The following is a 15,558-nucleotide window of genomic DNA, read 5'->3' as shown; positions in this document are numbered from 1 at the left end:
TGTGTCAAAGGCAGCAGAAAGGTCCAGAAGGATGACGACGGAAGAGAGAGAGGTTGCTCTAGCGATGTGAAGCTGCTCAGTGACAGTAAGGAGGGCAGTTTCTGTTGAGTGGCCAGCCTTGAAGCCAGACTGGTGGGGATCAAGAAGGTTGTTCTGGTGGAGATAGGTACAGAGTTGATTATAAATGGCACGCTCAAGAGTTTTGGATAGAAATGAAAGAAGGGAGACGGGTCTGTAGTTATTTACTTCAGACGAGTCGAGAGTTGGTTTAGTCTGGATTTGTGACTTCGAAGCTGGTTTAAAATCTAACTGGAACGGTTGTCAGCGCAACAAGTCCTTAAACCCAAACCTGCAAAAGGGCAGGCTTTATGACAGTTAGTGGGATCATGACAAAGATATTTTAATGTGAATCACATACATATCTAACTATAAAGGCAGAAATCTCTCTCTCTGTCTGTCATTCAAATCAACCTTCATCCAATCTACTTCCCACTTGGCAGGTATATTAGATAACCCATGATTTGCCGTGTCAAATTTGATGCAGTTTGTGCAGTAAAGCACAACCGTGCCCAAGCGCGAGTCTGACACTAGGCCAAGTGTGAGTACGCCCTCAGTCCTCGGTCTGGTTCCAGTGGTTGATTTATGCATATTTATGGAGATTGGCTCTCAGAGCCGTCCGGGGGGTAGGGGGAGCTGCGACAGAACCACGCACGCGTCACTGAGAGGACTCGGAGTAACTGCAAAGCTGCATTCTTAATCATTTAACCAGGGGTTAGTGGGCCGGAACAATCCACAACTGTAGTCAACCCAGAGTGTTTTTTTCTCCTATCCTGGAATGTACAGTTGTGTTCAGAATAATAGCAGTGTGTTTAAAAAAGTGAATAATGCTCAAACTCCTTAGAATAGCTTTTAATTCCATAATATCAATGCATTGGGAACACTGCACATTCAATTCCAAATCAAAACATGACCAAAATTGATCAAGTTTGTGTTATACCTTTACAGAAAGTGAAGAAAAATGAATATTAGGCTGTTAAAAAAAATAGCAGTATTTGCATTTTTATTTACAAACTCATTTACTGTATGAACTGAAAAATGTCTCAAGGGTTTGCTTTACTTTGAATCACTGCACTAATATTTAGTTGCATAACCATTATTTCTGAGAACTGCTTCACATCTGTGTTGCATGGAGTCGACCAACTTCTGGCACCTGTGAACAGGTATTCCAGCCCAGGACGATAGAACTACATTCCACAATTCCTCTGCATTACTGGGTTTTGCCTCAGAAACAGCATTTTTGATGTCACCCCACAAGTTTTCTATGGGATTGAGGTCTGGGGATTGGGCTGGCCACTCCATAACATTAATCTTGTTCATCTGGAACCAAGACTTTGCTCGCTTACTGGTGTGTTTTGGGTCATTGTCTTGTTGAAAGACCCATTTCAAAGGCATTTCCTCTTCAGCATAAGGCAACATGACCTCTTTAAGTGTTTTGATGTAGTGAAACTGATCCCTGGTATGCGATAAATAGACCCAACACCACAGTATGAGAAACATCCCCATAACATGATTTTTGCACCACCATGCTTTACTGTCTTCACAGTGTACTGTGGCTTGAATTCAGTGCATGGGGGTCGTCGGACAAACTGTCTGCGGCCCCTAGACCCAAAAAGAACAATTTTGCTCTCCTCAGTCCACAGAATGTTGCCCCATTTCTCCTTTGGCCAGTCAATGTGTCCTTTGGCAAATTTCAACCCATTCAGTACATTCAGTCATACATAAGAAAAGACATACAGTCTTTTTTTCAGCAATGGGACTTTGCGGGGGCTTCTAGCTGATAGCTTTGCTTCACATAGCCTTCTTCTGATCGTAACAGTACTCACAGGTAACTTTAAGTCTTCTTTGATTTTCCTGGAGCTGATCATTGGTTGAGCCTTTGCCATTTTGGCTATTCTTCGATCCATTCGAATAGTATTTGACCGTTTTTTTCCCACGTCGTTCAGGCTTTGGATGCCATTTCAAGGCATTTGAAATCATTTTGGCTGAGCAGCCTTGCACTTCTTTATATGTTTTCACCTCTCCAATCAACGTTTTAATCAAAGTCCGCTGTTCCTCAGAGCAATGTCTGGAACTACCCATTTTGCTGAGTATTTCAGTGTGAAATGCACTATAACCAGCATGCACAACATTTGCTTCCTTCCTTCCTTAAATATGGGCCATATTTGACACCTGTTTCTTCACAGAATTCACACCTTACTAATTGAACACAACACTGCTATTGTTTTGAACATGCCCCTTTCAATTACAGATTCAATTACACAGAATAAGCAGCATGCATGTCATGACTGTTGGGTCTGTTGGTTTTCTATGACTCACATACAACACTTACCAGTAAATTATTTGCCATGTGGAACTATCACTTCTACCAAAAAATTTGATTTATGAGGTCAGTGATGTTGGACTGCTATTATTTTGAACACAACTGTATGTGTGAAGGAGCCACACCATACTCTGCAATGCTGTGGAGATAGGTCTGGCAATGTGGGACTAGTTAAAGGTGGACATTTTCAACTCTAATATAATGCATTATATTTTAATTGTGACATTTTGGAATAAAATCTGAATCTGCAATGTTACCGGTAACATTTCTCTCTCAGGTTAATATAGTAGTACACTGTTTTCCAAGTACATAGGAAGTCAGTATAGTATACAGTGGGGTTGCTTTGAGGTCCTTCTGTCAGTTATTTGGGTACTATTGTTCTGGAGAAAGCTGCAAGCAGCAGTACCAGAGGCCAAGCCCGTTCCAAACAGGCACATTTTGATTGGCACTGCAGTAGTCACTCCAAAAGCAGGAGCTCATCTGATATACTTTTTTACTATAGATTTTCCATGACAAACCATGGCAAACAGAGACAGTACAAGGACATAGCTAACAAATATTGACAGGACAAACATCCAACCAGTCTGATAAGACTAGTCTTTTAAACCCAGCTCTTAGCTCATAAAGAGGTTCCACCCCTGAATTAGAAACTCCTAGAATACTTCAGAGAGAGAAGAAGGAGCAACGTGTGGGCTACCAAACCAACAGACCGCTACTCGCTTGCAGATCTTTAAACCCCTGAGCCAGGCACAATCATGATGTCCTCAACCAAGTACATTCAGTACCATGACATTTTCCTGTCCTTTGGCGCTCACAGCAAGGAGAGCTTGGAGTACGCCCAACATTTCTCTGTAGAAGACAGCGATGTATTTGCTGTGACTTACCCCAAGTCAGGTACAGTACAGTGTATTTATTCTCATATCTGTTTGTTGTATCTTTTCAGCTGTTTTTTAATGCGTCAGTATTAGCACCCTTGTAATCTATAGGCTTTCTTTCTTACCCATATCAGCACTGATCAGATGGAAGAAATACTTTGTTCTCTTTTTTTGTGAATAAAATAATGGTTCACAAAGCCTACTGTGAAATATGCAAGTTAAAGGCTATTAACCTCTCCATATTTGTATTAGAGACACTGTTACATCTGCTGTCCCTGATGTAAGAGAACAGGACCTACAACACATGCAAACACATACAGTCATTCTGAGGTTAAAACAATAAAAAAAAAAAAAAAAATAAAATAAAAAAAACTACACATCAAAATACCAGATAAAACACCATGAGCTACAAAGCAATAAATTACCCTGTCCCCAGTCTAGATTTTATTTTCCCCTAATTATTTTATTCCATAAGTAGACCCTAACTTTATATCTTAAATGCCTTTTCGTTACTGCCATTTTGATATGAAGTGGAAGACTATTCCATAAAATAATTCCTGTATAAATAATTCACACATGGCACCTTACATGAACAGACACTGGCCCTAGTCTCATGGGCATGTTGAGTGTGCACCATCAAAATCTGAAATCCCAAATTCTTTGGGGCTACACCATTAATAATACTGTACATATGATTGAGTTTAAGTTGTTCAACCCTAAGCTTAACAGGCAAGAACTCAACCCTCTTAAAGTCATTTCTTCCCACATGATACCTAGAAGGTTTAGACAGTATGAAGCGGATCATATTATTTTGCATAATCTGCATCTTGTTTTTCATTTTCATCGTCAGACCACTGTACCATGCTGAGCATGCATAGTCAAAATGACATTGAATGAGTGCTGAGACGAATTTCTCTACAATGGAATATCCTGTCAGTGTCTGGTCCAGTGTAATACCTAGATATGTAACAGAATTCTTTGCTTCAATTTCATTTTCGTTACATGTGACTTTTAGTGCAGGTGCCTTTTGTAGCTTACGTTTGGTGCCAAATAGGATGAACTCAGATTTCCCTAGGTGCAGTGACAGTCTGTTGTCGACCAGCCACTCTCTTACATTTTTCAGCTCTCCACTATGAGTGTCTTCAATATGGGTAGATGTCTTTTCCAGACACTAGTAGTGAGGAGTCATCGGCATACAATAACAACTTACATTTGTCTGCAGCTGGCATGTCGTTTACATATATAAGGAATAACAAAGGGCCTAATATCGAGCCTTGGGGTACACCACAAGTTATTTTCATGGGTTCAGACAGGACTCCATCAAAATCACAAGTTTGATTTCTTTCTGATAAATATGATTTAAACCATTTTAAAGAAGCCTTTCCAAAACCCATGCATTGCAATTTGGATAAAAGAATAGAGTGGTCCACTGTGTCAAATGCTTTTTGTAAGTCCAGTAACACCATGCTAGTATAGTTACCTTTTTCACTTTCTTGTCTGATGTAATCACACAGATAAGTGAGGCATGTGTCAGTGGAGTAAGCAGATCTGAATCCAGATTGGAGGTCATATAACAGATTATTCTGGATCAAATACCTCTCCACTTGATCAAAAACCACTCTCTCCAGTATTTTGGATACACTTGGTAGTATTGACACTGGTCTATAGTTTTTCATATCTGTCCTACTGTTCTTCTTAAACAAGGGGAGTACCCTGGCCCTTTTCATCTCAATTTGTCAAAGCAAATAGCATTATCAATGCATTTGCAATGCATTATTTTCCCTGCACCTACATTTTTAAGGATTTTCCATAATGTCTTTGGTTGGTGAATATTCTCTGTCACTGCTTCAGCATAGTAGTCAGCCTTAGCCTTCTATATATGATATCAGCCTTAGCCTTCTGTATATGATATCTTGCTTGGTTTTGGTTATACACATATTTATCAAAATCAGGTTGCATATTTGTCTTCTTGTACTTCCTGAAATAGTGGTGGTCAAAATCAATAATTTCAGTTGTCATCCATTTGGCTCTCTTCTGTTTCACTCTAATTTCTCTCATTGGTGCAACCATATCCAGTACTGTTAAGAACTTCCCCTTAAACAATTCCCATGCCCGGTTTGCATCATTACTGTCAGTAACTGTACTCCAATCCTGTTCCAGTTCCTGCCAGTTTACCCTCAAATAGCTCCTTAGAATATCGTCTTGTACATCTTATTTTTAAGGAATGATGAGACCCTGATCCTATTTTAATTTTTGAAATTTTGCGAGTACAGAAAATAACTTTATGATCACTGATACCAATATCCAAGACCCCAGAGCAGCTGATATTGTTTCTGTCCGTAACCAACACCAGATCCAGAATAGATTTAGAGTACATATCTACTCTGGTTGGCTCCATTATGAGTTGCTCCAGACCAAGCACTTTACAGTAATGTAAAAACAGCCCATTTTTAGTGGTCATCAGCAAATTCGTATTAAAATCACCTAAAACAATGCATTCTCTCTCCATCAACACATTACTGTCAATACATACTGATTCTAAAAATTCATAAAAGTAATTTTGTTTGGGGGGGTCTGTAACACACGCCTACAACAATAGGCTTTGTTTTAGGCAGTCGAATTTCAACCCAGGCAGCTTCCAGTGTCTCTATCTGTATTTCTGAGCATGGGATAAATGACAGTCCTGATGAAAAGACATACCCCTCCTCCGTTCCTATTGCGGTCTCACCGGTAACAGTAGAAGCCTGGCAATTCAACTTCCTTATCCTCAGTGGAGCTATCCAACCACGTCTCTGTCACGGCAATCACTGCAGCTTTTGTCCTTGCAGTGAATTTCCTTATTTCATCCATTTTGGGAAGTATGCTCCTTGCGTTCAGATGAATAAAATGTAATCTTCTTTGGTTTAAAAATTCCAGGGACATTTCTTCTGTGATCACACTATCTTCCTCCACGAAAGATGTATCCTCTCGTTTATAATCCAGGATATCGGGGGAGCACATTTCCATAACGCAACAGGGATTACACACCAGCTGAATGTTTGTCTGAGCTTTTATGGCCAAAATGTATGTTTTACGGTCTATGTTTGCACATTTTATGTGAACAAACTCGTCGCACAAATCACAAGCAATTGCATTTGCATTCACTCTCACAGTCTTTCCACAGTTCGGGCATGGACACTTAGGTGTTTTACAGGTGGGTGGCCCAGGGCATGGGTGAACATCTCCGCACAGAAGCAAACTCTCTGTGAAAAACAGTACCGTAAGCGTCTTTCCCCAATAATACTCCTCCTGTTGCATTTGGCATTACGTTGCTTATGGAAACTATGATAGAACGGTCATTAATTTGTTAAACAGTTCATGGTGTCCAACAGATATTAGACTGGAATGTTTGTTTCCGGCGTTCCCAGCCGATTCAACAGACCAACCTACTTCCACGGCTTTTTTGGCCACAAATAAGTTATACAGTCCCATAATTTGACAACTAGTCAGCAGGAGCAACATAACAAATTGTCCGTTTGCCATTTCACTGTTTCAACTTTACCGGGCAGTCAAGAACTTTAGAACTTTACCGAGAGCTGCGTGCTGCGTGCTGCAGGGAGTTGTATCAGTATCTTGGGGCTTTCTTTCTTACCCATTTGCGCTGATCAGGAAGAAATACTGTGCTACCCTCAAGACGCTCTCGGAAAAATTCACACTATGATATACATTATTTATTTTTTGTTTTTCATAAGTAAGTCCACAGTGTAATGTTGGGCTGTTGCTGAGTTATGTTTTATCATCGTTATCACTCATGTTATTATTTCATCAAGATAATTAAGTTTGACAATTATTCTAAAAGTGGAGAACAAAACACAATAATCCCAGGCTACATCAATGTCTAAAATACGATGGGATCATCGCTCTCACCTCAATGACTGGGTGAAGTCCCAGCCGCCTATTTGAGGTGATGGCCAACACTCGTGTTTTACAAGTCCAACCCACTGAGCTTTGTGGTGTGGGCCCAAGGTGCTTTCTTCAGGTCATCAGGTGGGTACCCTCCTTCAACAGTGTTTCATCAATTTACCCACAACACCTCCAATACAATACAAGTTGGCTAAATTCCATTGAAATGTATCTCACTTACTGTAAGAACTAGTTGAGTCAGAGATATGACTTATAATGATTATTAGTGCAGGGGAACAGTGTCATGCAGTTTAAAAAAAAGTGTCATGCTCGCACAGCACCCATCCGGGTTCAATTTCCAGTCACAGAGCTTCAAGATTATCTTGAACACAACTGGATCTGGTTTTTGTAACAACACAAACAACTTCTAGTTCGTCTAAGGACCTGAAAAAGAACCACACTTGGTTCTTTTTCGAGGCAAGAACAGCTTTACATACATACATCACCTTGCAGTAATCTATACAGTGGTACAGCACAACATTCAAGAGTCTGATGCTAACAGAGCATCTGCCCGGATGGGTAAAAACAATCCATCGCATCAAACTGTGGTTTGGGCCATGCAAAGAGTTCAAAAAAGCCAACATAGACTTCATAATGTTACCAACATTTTCTCCTCAGACCCAGGCTCTGGGTTGGCTGCCATCTGCTGCTGCCAGGTGGGACACAGAGACGGATACAGATTAAGAGAATTAAGATTCATAATAATTATACCAGTTGGTATGATGAACGGTGGTAATTATAGTAACAACAAAGATAATGGAACTATGACTAGAAATAATAGTTGTAGCAGTTCAGGGCGTAGCAGGGTGTTGCGGGGCATAGTAGGGCATAGCAGTGTGTTTACATATGGGGGTTCCCATGTACCGTCTTCCCCTGCCACCCTGCCAAGATCTCTCGCTACCCCTTGCCACCTCATGTAAAATTTTCTAGATCTGCCACTGGCGCTCGGGCCCTAATGAATAAGTCCTATTATTATTTTAATTTCCAGATAGTTTCTTGATCTCGCATTTCTGAAATGTTTTGCGGATGTGCTGTTAAGTGGACAATTTCACAATTTCAATTTTCTACTTTTTGAGGACTTGTAAAACTCTGAAGATTAGTAATGCCCTAAAATCGCCAAAGGTTTTGAAATTTTGACTATTTGTTCTTATTACTGTATAGATTTAATACTTCATTGCTATGGAAATAAGCCTGTTGTTCAAATGAACCTGATTATGCCCGCTCGGGCGCTTGAGTAAATAAATAAATTAAATATGTGGCAGCCGTTGTGTGCCGCATTTCTTTTCTTTAAACTTTTCTTTTAACAAGCCTGTACTGATGCGATGACCAGTTATAGTTTTAGTGCTAGTAGATCTATTAAGAGGTGCGGATTAATTCAGGTAGGACTGTGTGTAGACATATTTTATTATGTGTATTATGAGGTGGTCTGTGAAAATTTTTGATTACAAATAGTGGTCCACACACACAACAAGTTTGAAAACCCTTGCTCTAGGACATCAGGAGCTGGATGAGCAGGAACTTTCTGAAGCTCATTGGCTCAAAAACCACCATGTCCAAAGCCCAAAACATCAAAGCCCCGAACATCCATTGATGGTTTCCCTGTACCCTTCTCTAGCCAATTCAAGAGTCTCAGTGTCACCCTGACAGCACCCTTTCCTTTGCACCTCACATAAAAAACATCTCCCAAACTGCTTTCTTCCACCTTCACAATATCGCCACACTGGGAGCGTCTCAGAAGCGGAGCATCTTGCCTGCCCGACTCGCAGATTTTATTGTCTCTACAAGTAGGCTTACTTAAAAGAACAATCACATGTTTATTAAGCTAGTATCTACATTGTTACTCACTGTGGGCTCATTTTTTTACTCTATGTTATCTGCATGTCTTGCATCTCAAATTAAGCACAACCATGGCCAGAAGCAGGAATAGCTCCTAAATGTCTTTTGAGCAGTATAACACAGTTATACTGTCATAAAACATAAAAAAAAGGAAAAACAAAAGTTAAATTTCTTTGATAATTTATTTTACAAAAATAGAACAGACTCGGGTAATAAAACATTTCCCCAATGGTACACGTTTATACTAGCCTGACGTGGTCATACTCGGTTTCTAGTCAGAATGTATGAAGAACTTCCCGACCTCGAATGTTGTGGGCGGGGCTAAGTTCGGCTGGCATCCAGGCTACGTTTATACCATACAGGAAAATAATTTGGCTGCACATCATTCACACAGAATTATTTTACAAACTTTACACTAGGCAGTCTGCAGTCTTTGTGCTGCTAGATGCATTCATGGATGCTCGGAAATTTGAGAATCCGACGAACAATACCGTTTTTCCACTTCTTTCTCGGATAAGTGGGGTTTTTTTGGCGATATTTTAAACAAAACATTCTTTTTAAAACTCTCTGGTGGGAGAGATGATGAAGAGTTTGAGTAACCGCTCAAAGCACTTGATGGGAGAGGTGAGTGCTACTGGGCGGTTCAGGCAGAGGGATTTGGTCTTTTTGGGGACAGGGACAATGGTCCTTTTGAAACATGGGGATTGCAGACTGGAGCAGTGAAAAGACATCTGCCAGTTGGTCTGCACACACACTGAGACCCCGACCAGGGTGCGGAGAGGCAGACATTACCTCAGGACTGCTGGTTTTCCTCTTGTAGTCTGGGATGGTTCTTAGTCCAGCTCACATGTTTCTGCTGTTGTAGTCGTGGTAGTGATAGACTCTACTATGTCCCCATATTGCTTCTTTGCACTCCTAATATAATAGCTCTCCGGATTCAGTAATAGTCTGATTTTCCCATATTTAAAATCTGTATACTTCACTACATGGAAGGGTTAATGTTACTGTTAATAATGAGTATTACACACATGGTCCAGAGAGCAGGTTTAAAAATGTGTGAACTAGTAAATTCATTCTAGGTAATCCTTTATCAAAGTGAAATATAGCACAGAGACTTTGTAAGTAGTATTAACTCTTTTTACTCAATGCTGAAAAATTGTCATATTTTGGAAACTGAAAACGATCAAAACAGTTCTGTGTTAAATGGTTTCATTTCAGATGTACTTGTAGGCCTATACAGTATTGTTGGTAAGTCTAATTTATAATAAAACATTGTATTTTATAAACGTATGTTGTGTGCAAATATCTTAATTTGTAAAGTAACTAGTAACTAAAGCTGTCAGATTGATGTAGTGGAGTGAAAAGTAAAGTATTTCTCTCTGAGATGTAGCAAGATAGAAGTAGAAAGTGGCATGAAATGTACAATAGAGTAAATGTATGGAGTACATTCCACCACTGTTTTATTCTTTTCTGCAGGTACAGTCTGGATGCAGGAGATCCTCCTACTGGTGCAGAATGGGGGGGATCTGACGCCGATCCAAACCATTCCTAACTGGGACAGGGTCCCCTGGCTGGAGCAGAAAAGATTAGCAATGGTTGTGGATCAGTTGGCATCTCCACGGACGCTGGTCACACATTTTCCTTACCGCCTCATGCCCCCTTCCTTCCATACCTCCAAAGCCAAGGTAAAAGGGTGGAGGCTTTGTGTGATAGTCCCGTGGTCTCATTCCATAATTAATAAGACACATTTACCCTGTTATGGTATTGAATTTGTCTCTCGTGTCTCTGCCACAGGTGATCTATGTCATGAGGAACCCTAAGGACGTCATGGTGTCTTCATATTTCTTCCATCAGATGGCCGAATTCCTCGAGGATCCAGGAACCTTTGATGAATTCATGGATAAATTTCTTGAGGGCAGAGGTCAGAGGTCTCATCCCACATAAAGAGTTTACTCTGAAAAATGTATGAACTTCGGCAGTAGAGAGGTTCAGCATTTTGGTGTATTACCATGTGAACCATTGTCACAAGACTCAGACAGAGGACTCAAATGCACGAGTCGGCAGCAGTGGTTCAGATGTAAAAGGCTTTTATTGTACAAAGAGTACAAAACACAGACAAAGGTTTCCAAATTTCAAGGCAGAGTCAAAGTTGAAACACAGGCAATGGTCAGAACTACACGCTGGAAACTAAACCCTGGGAAGAAAGGCTGGACCGCTAGACTCAGAGGTACTAAGACGAAGTGGCAAATGACAATGACAGGGTGATTATTCATACACTAGGGCAGGGGAGACAATTAGACACATGTGGAACCCATTAGGAGGGGGCAGGTAATCACACATGTGGGAAGGCAGAAAGAAACGTAAGACAAGTGATCTGCAACAGTTTCAAAATTAAACACGAAGTGTACACTGAATGTGAGAAACAAAACAAACATGACCTATGCACAGGAGCTGGATGTGATTTTGGATTGTGAAAGACAAAGTCATCTTTGTATGTCATTTCTGCTGAAGTAGCTCAGTGGTTGTTTGCATTTATACTGTGGTCTGTTGTCTGTGTTGTCTGCAGTGACGTTTGGAAAATGGACAGACCATGTGAAGGGCTGGAGAGACACAGAGCTGGGAGACAGAATAATGTACATCACATATGAAGAAATGGCTAAGGTAAAACTCTCCCCAGAACTCTCATGGGCTACTGCTGAGTTTTTGTGATTAACAATTTTTAAAACACAAAATTTGCAACATGAACATACCCAGCCATCATCACCACCCACCCACCCACCCACCCAGCCAAAAAAATATAAAAAATCAAGAAAAGATGAAACAGTAACTACTGTTAGGCTCCCGCTTTGACCCAGAACACAGAGACAAACAACACAGACTCTGAGAAACAGTTTAAATATTTATTTGAACAGTCTACAAATGTGCAGAGTGGAATGGGTCTGGGTTGAGTTGCTCCAGAGCAAAGCTGGAGGGAGGCAGACTGGAGTGAAGCCACGGCAGAACTGAGACTCAAAGTAGGTAGACAGTGAGTGTCCAGTCTTGACTCACCAAGGGGGTCAGTTGAGAGAGTGATGAGAGCTGAGCAGCGAGGTGAGCTAGCAGCAGGCAAGCAGGTCACAGCAGGAGAGCAGCAGGTAGGTAACAGGTTCAGAACGGGATCTGAACAGAGGAGACTAAATGAACTTGAGCACAAGGAAAAAAAACAACAAACAACAAAAATGCAGGAGTACTAGGAGCAGAATCACTAGTGGGACACACAGAGTCAAGTAACCACATGTATGGTTGCAACAATCTGGTGCTGAAGAGGTAAACAGCCCAGGTAGATGCTCTGCTGGGTTGATTTGTGGAATGTACTGCAGCTGAGCTGGAACAGAGCAAGGAAAGGCAAGGCAGCTTTATTTGTATAGCACATTTCAGCAACAGGGCAATTCGAAGTGCTAGACATAAAACATTAAAGAGCAGTTAGAAAACGATAAAAAAAAACAAATTAAAACATTAAAGAGCAGGTAAAAATGATATTAAAAAAAAAGGCTCCGGTTACTTGGTGTTTTCGTTACCCATTACAAGATTGCAGTAGTTCTACTTTTTACTACGATGTAGCTGTCGCTACAAAGCTTAGTTTAATCTCAGTAAACCTTGCTAAATCCGGGACAGTTCACAGTCTGTCTCTTGATAAGTTCACAGAAATATCTGACAAGTTCACAGATGTTGTCTTTCTTATTGATCTAGTTCACAGACTAAATCTGACCAGTTCACAGACGTGGTCCTTGTATGGATAATCTATTGTCACACCCGTGTTTTTTGAGAGGTAATATTCCAGAAATATGTCCGTTATCTGTATTTTCGAGGCTTTCGCATACTCGCATAGCTCGCATAGCTCGCATAGGCGGAGGAAATTTTTTTCTTTCTCTTCCTCCTCTAAATCCTGTTTTTAATCTATGTCACACCCACGTTGGAGAAATTCCCAGAAATATGTCTGTGTTCTGTTGAAAAACCACTAGCACTAGATAAAATAGCAGGAGCGAGCGGCCACGCCCCTTGGCCTAGATCCTCTTGAGATTGCCTCTCCCCACAGCAGGTGAAGACAAACACACACAGACAGAAACACAGGGGAAAAGGGAAGAGGATAACAGGCAGGACGGGGAAACAGAAGCTGACCCATAACAACTACAATATTCAAGACCAACGACCAAATTATAATAAAATAGTGTAAACCAAATAAACATGTATAAATGACATCACCATAAGCCCATTATACACATCTCTCCCCAGCACATAGCTTCTTAGGAGGTTGACCATTTATCTTAACAAGTTATCTCTTAGAACAGCAGCCGTGGAGCACCACCAGCTATGTTTACATTAAAGCTTAGATCGGGCCCAAAAAATCAAGCCTGACCCTACTCGAGCCCGTGCACGTTGTGTCCGAGCCCAGCCCGGCCCGACACATTAACTGTAAATATGAGCCAGAGCCCGATATGATTTCCTCACGATAAGATTCCATTGAAAGACAAAACATTTACATATTGAATCATTGTCCAGCCCAAGAAACAGACTGAAATATGTTTCTGAAAACGTTTAAGGAGAGAAAGAGGCAATACAGTACAGTACAGAATCTTGGTTTATATTTGATCGGTACTGCCTAGTTTTATAGTTTTATCTGAGTTCAGTCTGAGTTTGGGAGAGAGAGAGAGAGAGAGAGAGAGAGAGAGAGAGAGAGAGAGAGAGAGGGGCGACTTTCTCTAGATCCGCTCCCATACTCTTTGTGTCGGTATGCGGAAATACAATCTGTAGTTCGAGCAACAGCCATCGAGCCACCAAAAATCCGCCAGAGGACGCAGGGCGCCGGTGATGTGTCGAAGTCTGTTCCCCCATTTTGCCTCTTGTTAAAATGTGTAGCGCCCCGCCCCCTCTGTAGTAAGGTCAGGTTTGGGTTAAGGTTTGGTTCAGGTTTAGGTAGGGGGGAACAGATCTCGACGGGGAAACAGAGTTCAATACAACACCGGCAAGATAGAGGGAAGTTTAGCATAGATAATTTACACATAGGTCTACCCACATTGCTGTGATGCAAAGCTGGTGGAAAATCTGTAAAAAATCCATTTAATTCAAACCTGACATCAATTTTCTGTCAGTTCAGTAGTTAATAAACTTGTTACATATATTGATGTATTTTCCGCTGTATTATAATTGTGACTGATATTTTGATTGATGGTGTCTTTTACACAGTAAGACACAACTATTACACTGTTAACTCTTATAAGACACACGTTGACATTGCATTGTTTCAGTGGCTTCACGGAAAGTAGTCTTAACACAATGTTTCACTGTTGTTATCCATGTAAAACTGAAGGAATGAATCCTAAAATTAGACTTCTGGTTGCGGCTATAACACGTATTGCATGAGTAAAACGTTACCCGATACATGGCCTGTGTAGACAACCATTGATTAAAAAAAGAAAGTATCTGTTTTGTCAGATGGACGACTGGAAAAAAAAACTGCACCTCATGTGTAGACAAGCCGTAAATAAAGCTGCAGCAATGCAATGCTATTAACTGTAAATACAACTAGCCACACTTAAGCTCATTGTCAAGGGCTTAACAAAAGCCCTAATCATATAGAAATCATGTAGAAAGTTCTTCATGAGAGAAGGTACATTATAAGATAAAGGCAAACTGTTGCCTCACATAAATGAAAGAACATGTGTCCATGTGACCCTCTTTAGGACCTCCCTGCAGCTGTCAGGCGTATCTCAGATTTCCTGGGCCGTAATCTGAGTGAAGAAGTCATTCAGAAGATAGCAGAACATTGCTCCTTCAAGACCATGAAGACCAACAAAATGTCCAACTTCAGCCTGGTCCCTAAGGAGTACATGAACCCCGACAAATCTCCCTTCTTCAGGAAAGGTGAGGCTCCGTATCGTGTGTCCATCCTCACTTCCTCTGCTTTTGTCAGTTTGCCTTGAATTGCATTTAACGGTCTGAGTGGATTGAAGCTGATCAGGTCAGTTTAGTACAACACCAATTGAGTTATTAGGAGTGAGATTTAATCAGATATGTTAGTATAGATTTTCAGTCTCCATATATATGTCTGACTGTATTTTTAGATTCCTACCAAACAGTTGACTTCCTTTCACATCAGAGAATCATTGCACTAATGTGACTGTCTTGGTGTGTGTGTTTTCGTACTAGGTGTTGCCGGAGACTGGGAAAACCATTTTAGCTCCGAGCAACTGGCCAGATTCACATCGGCCATTCGCAAAGAGCTGGAGAGTGCGAGCTTCTCTCTGCCATGGAGCATGGATTGACCATCAACCAAAGCAAAGAGAGAGGGAAAGAGTTGTAGAAATAAAATCAAGTAGGAAATCGGTGATAACTAGGCCAAAATTTACTTTTGGTTTTAATACTAGGCATATGACTAAAAGCATTTCATTGATTTTAAAAACACTGAATATGGTTAAAACAACCATGACTTGCATTATAGCAAAACATACATGTTATTAAACAGAAAATATGTTTTTGTGCTAATAA

The 15,558-nt window shown here is 40.7% G+C and overlaps 1 protein-coding gene across 1 annotated transcript; it reads left to right on the top strand.

Moving 5' to 3' along the window:
* The first annotated feature begins 10,512 nt into the window (after window positions 1–10,512).
* Window positions 10,513–15,558, top strand: LOC144519954 (sulfotransferase 2B1-like). The gene is made up of 5 exons (XM_078253500.1): window positions 10,513–10,718; window positions 10,828–10,954; window positions 11,600–11,694; window positions 14,754–14,934; window positions 15,220–15,558. Exons 1-5 carry the CDS (start codon window positions 10,521–10,523, stop codon window positions 15,333–15,335), a joined length of 717 nt encoding a protein of 238 aa, XP_078109626.1. The 5' UTR covers window positions 10,513–10,520; the 3' UTR covers window positions 15,336–15,558.

This window comes from Sander vitreus, chromosome 6, assembly GCF_031162955.1.
Source record: "Sander vitreus isolate 19-12246 chromosome 6, sanVit1, whole genome shotgun sequence".
NCBI classification, from domain to species: Eukaryota; Metazoa; Chordata; class Actinopteri; order Perciformes; family Percidae; genus Sander; species Sander vitreus.
This window is presented reverse-complemented; position numbering and strand designations above follow the sequence as displayed.

What these genes read in the sequence shown, in the direction of transcription:
- LOC144519954 (XM_078253500.1), top strand. Translation starts at nt 10,521, where the DNA reads ATGCAGGAGATCCTCCTACTGGTGCAGAATGGGGGGGATCTGACGCCG. An exon ending in CATATGAAGAAATGGCTAAG is followed by an intron (nt 11,695 to 14,753) that starts GTAAAACTCTCC and finishes GACCCTCTTTAG; the next exon opens with GACCTCCCTGCAGCTGTCAG. An exon ending in ATCTCCCTTCTTCAGGAAAG is followed by an intron (nt 14,935 to 15,219) that starts GTGAGGCTCCGT and finishes TTTTCGTACTAG; the next exon opens with GTGTTGCCGGAGACTGGGAA.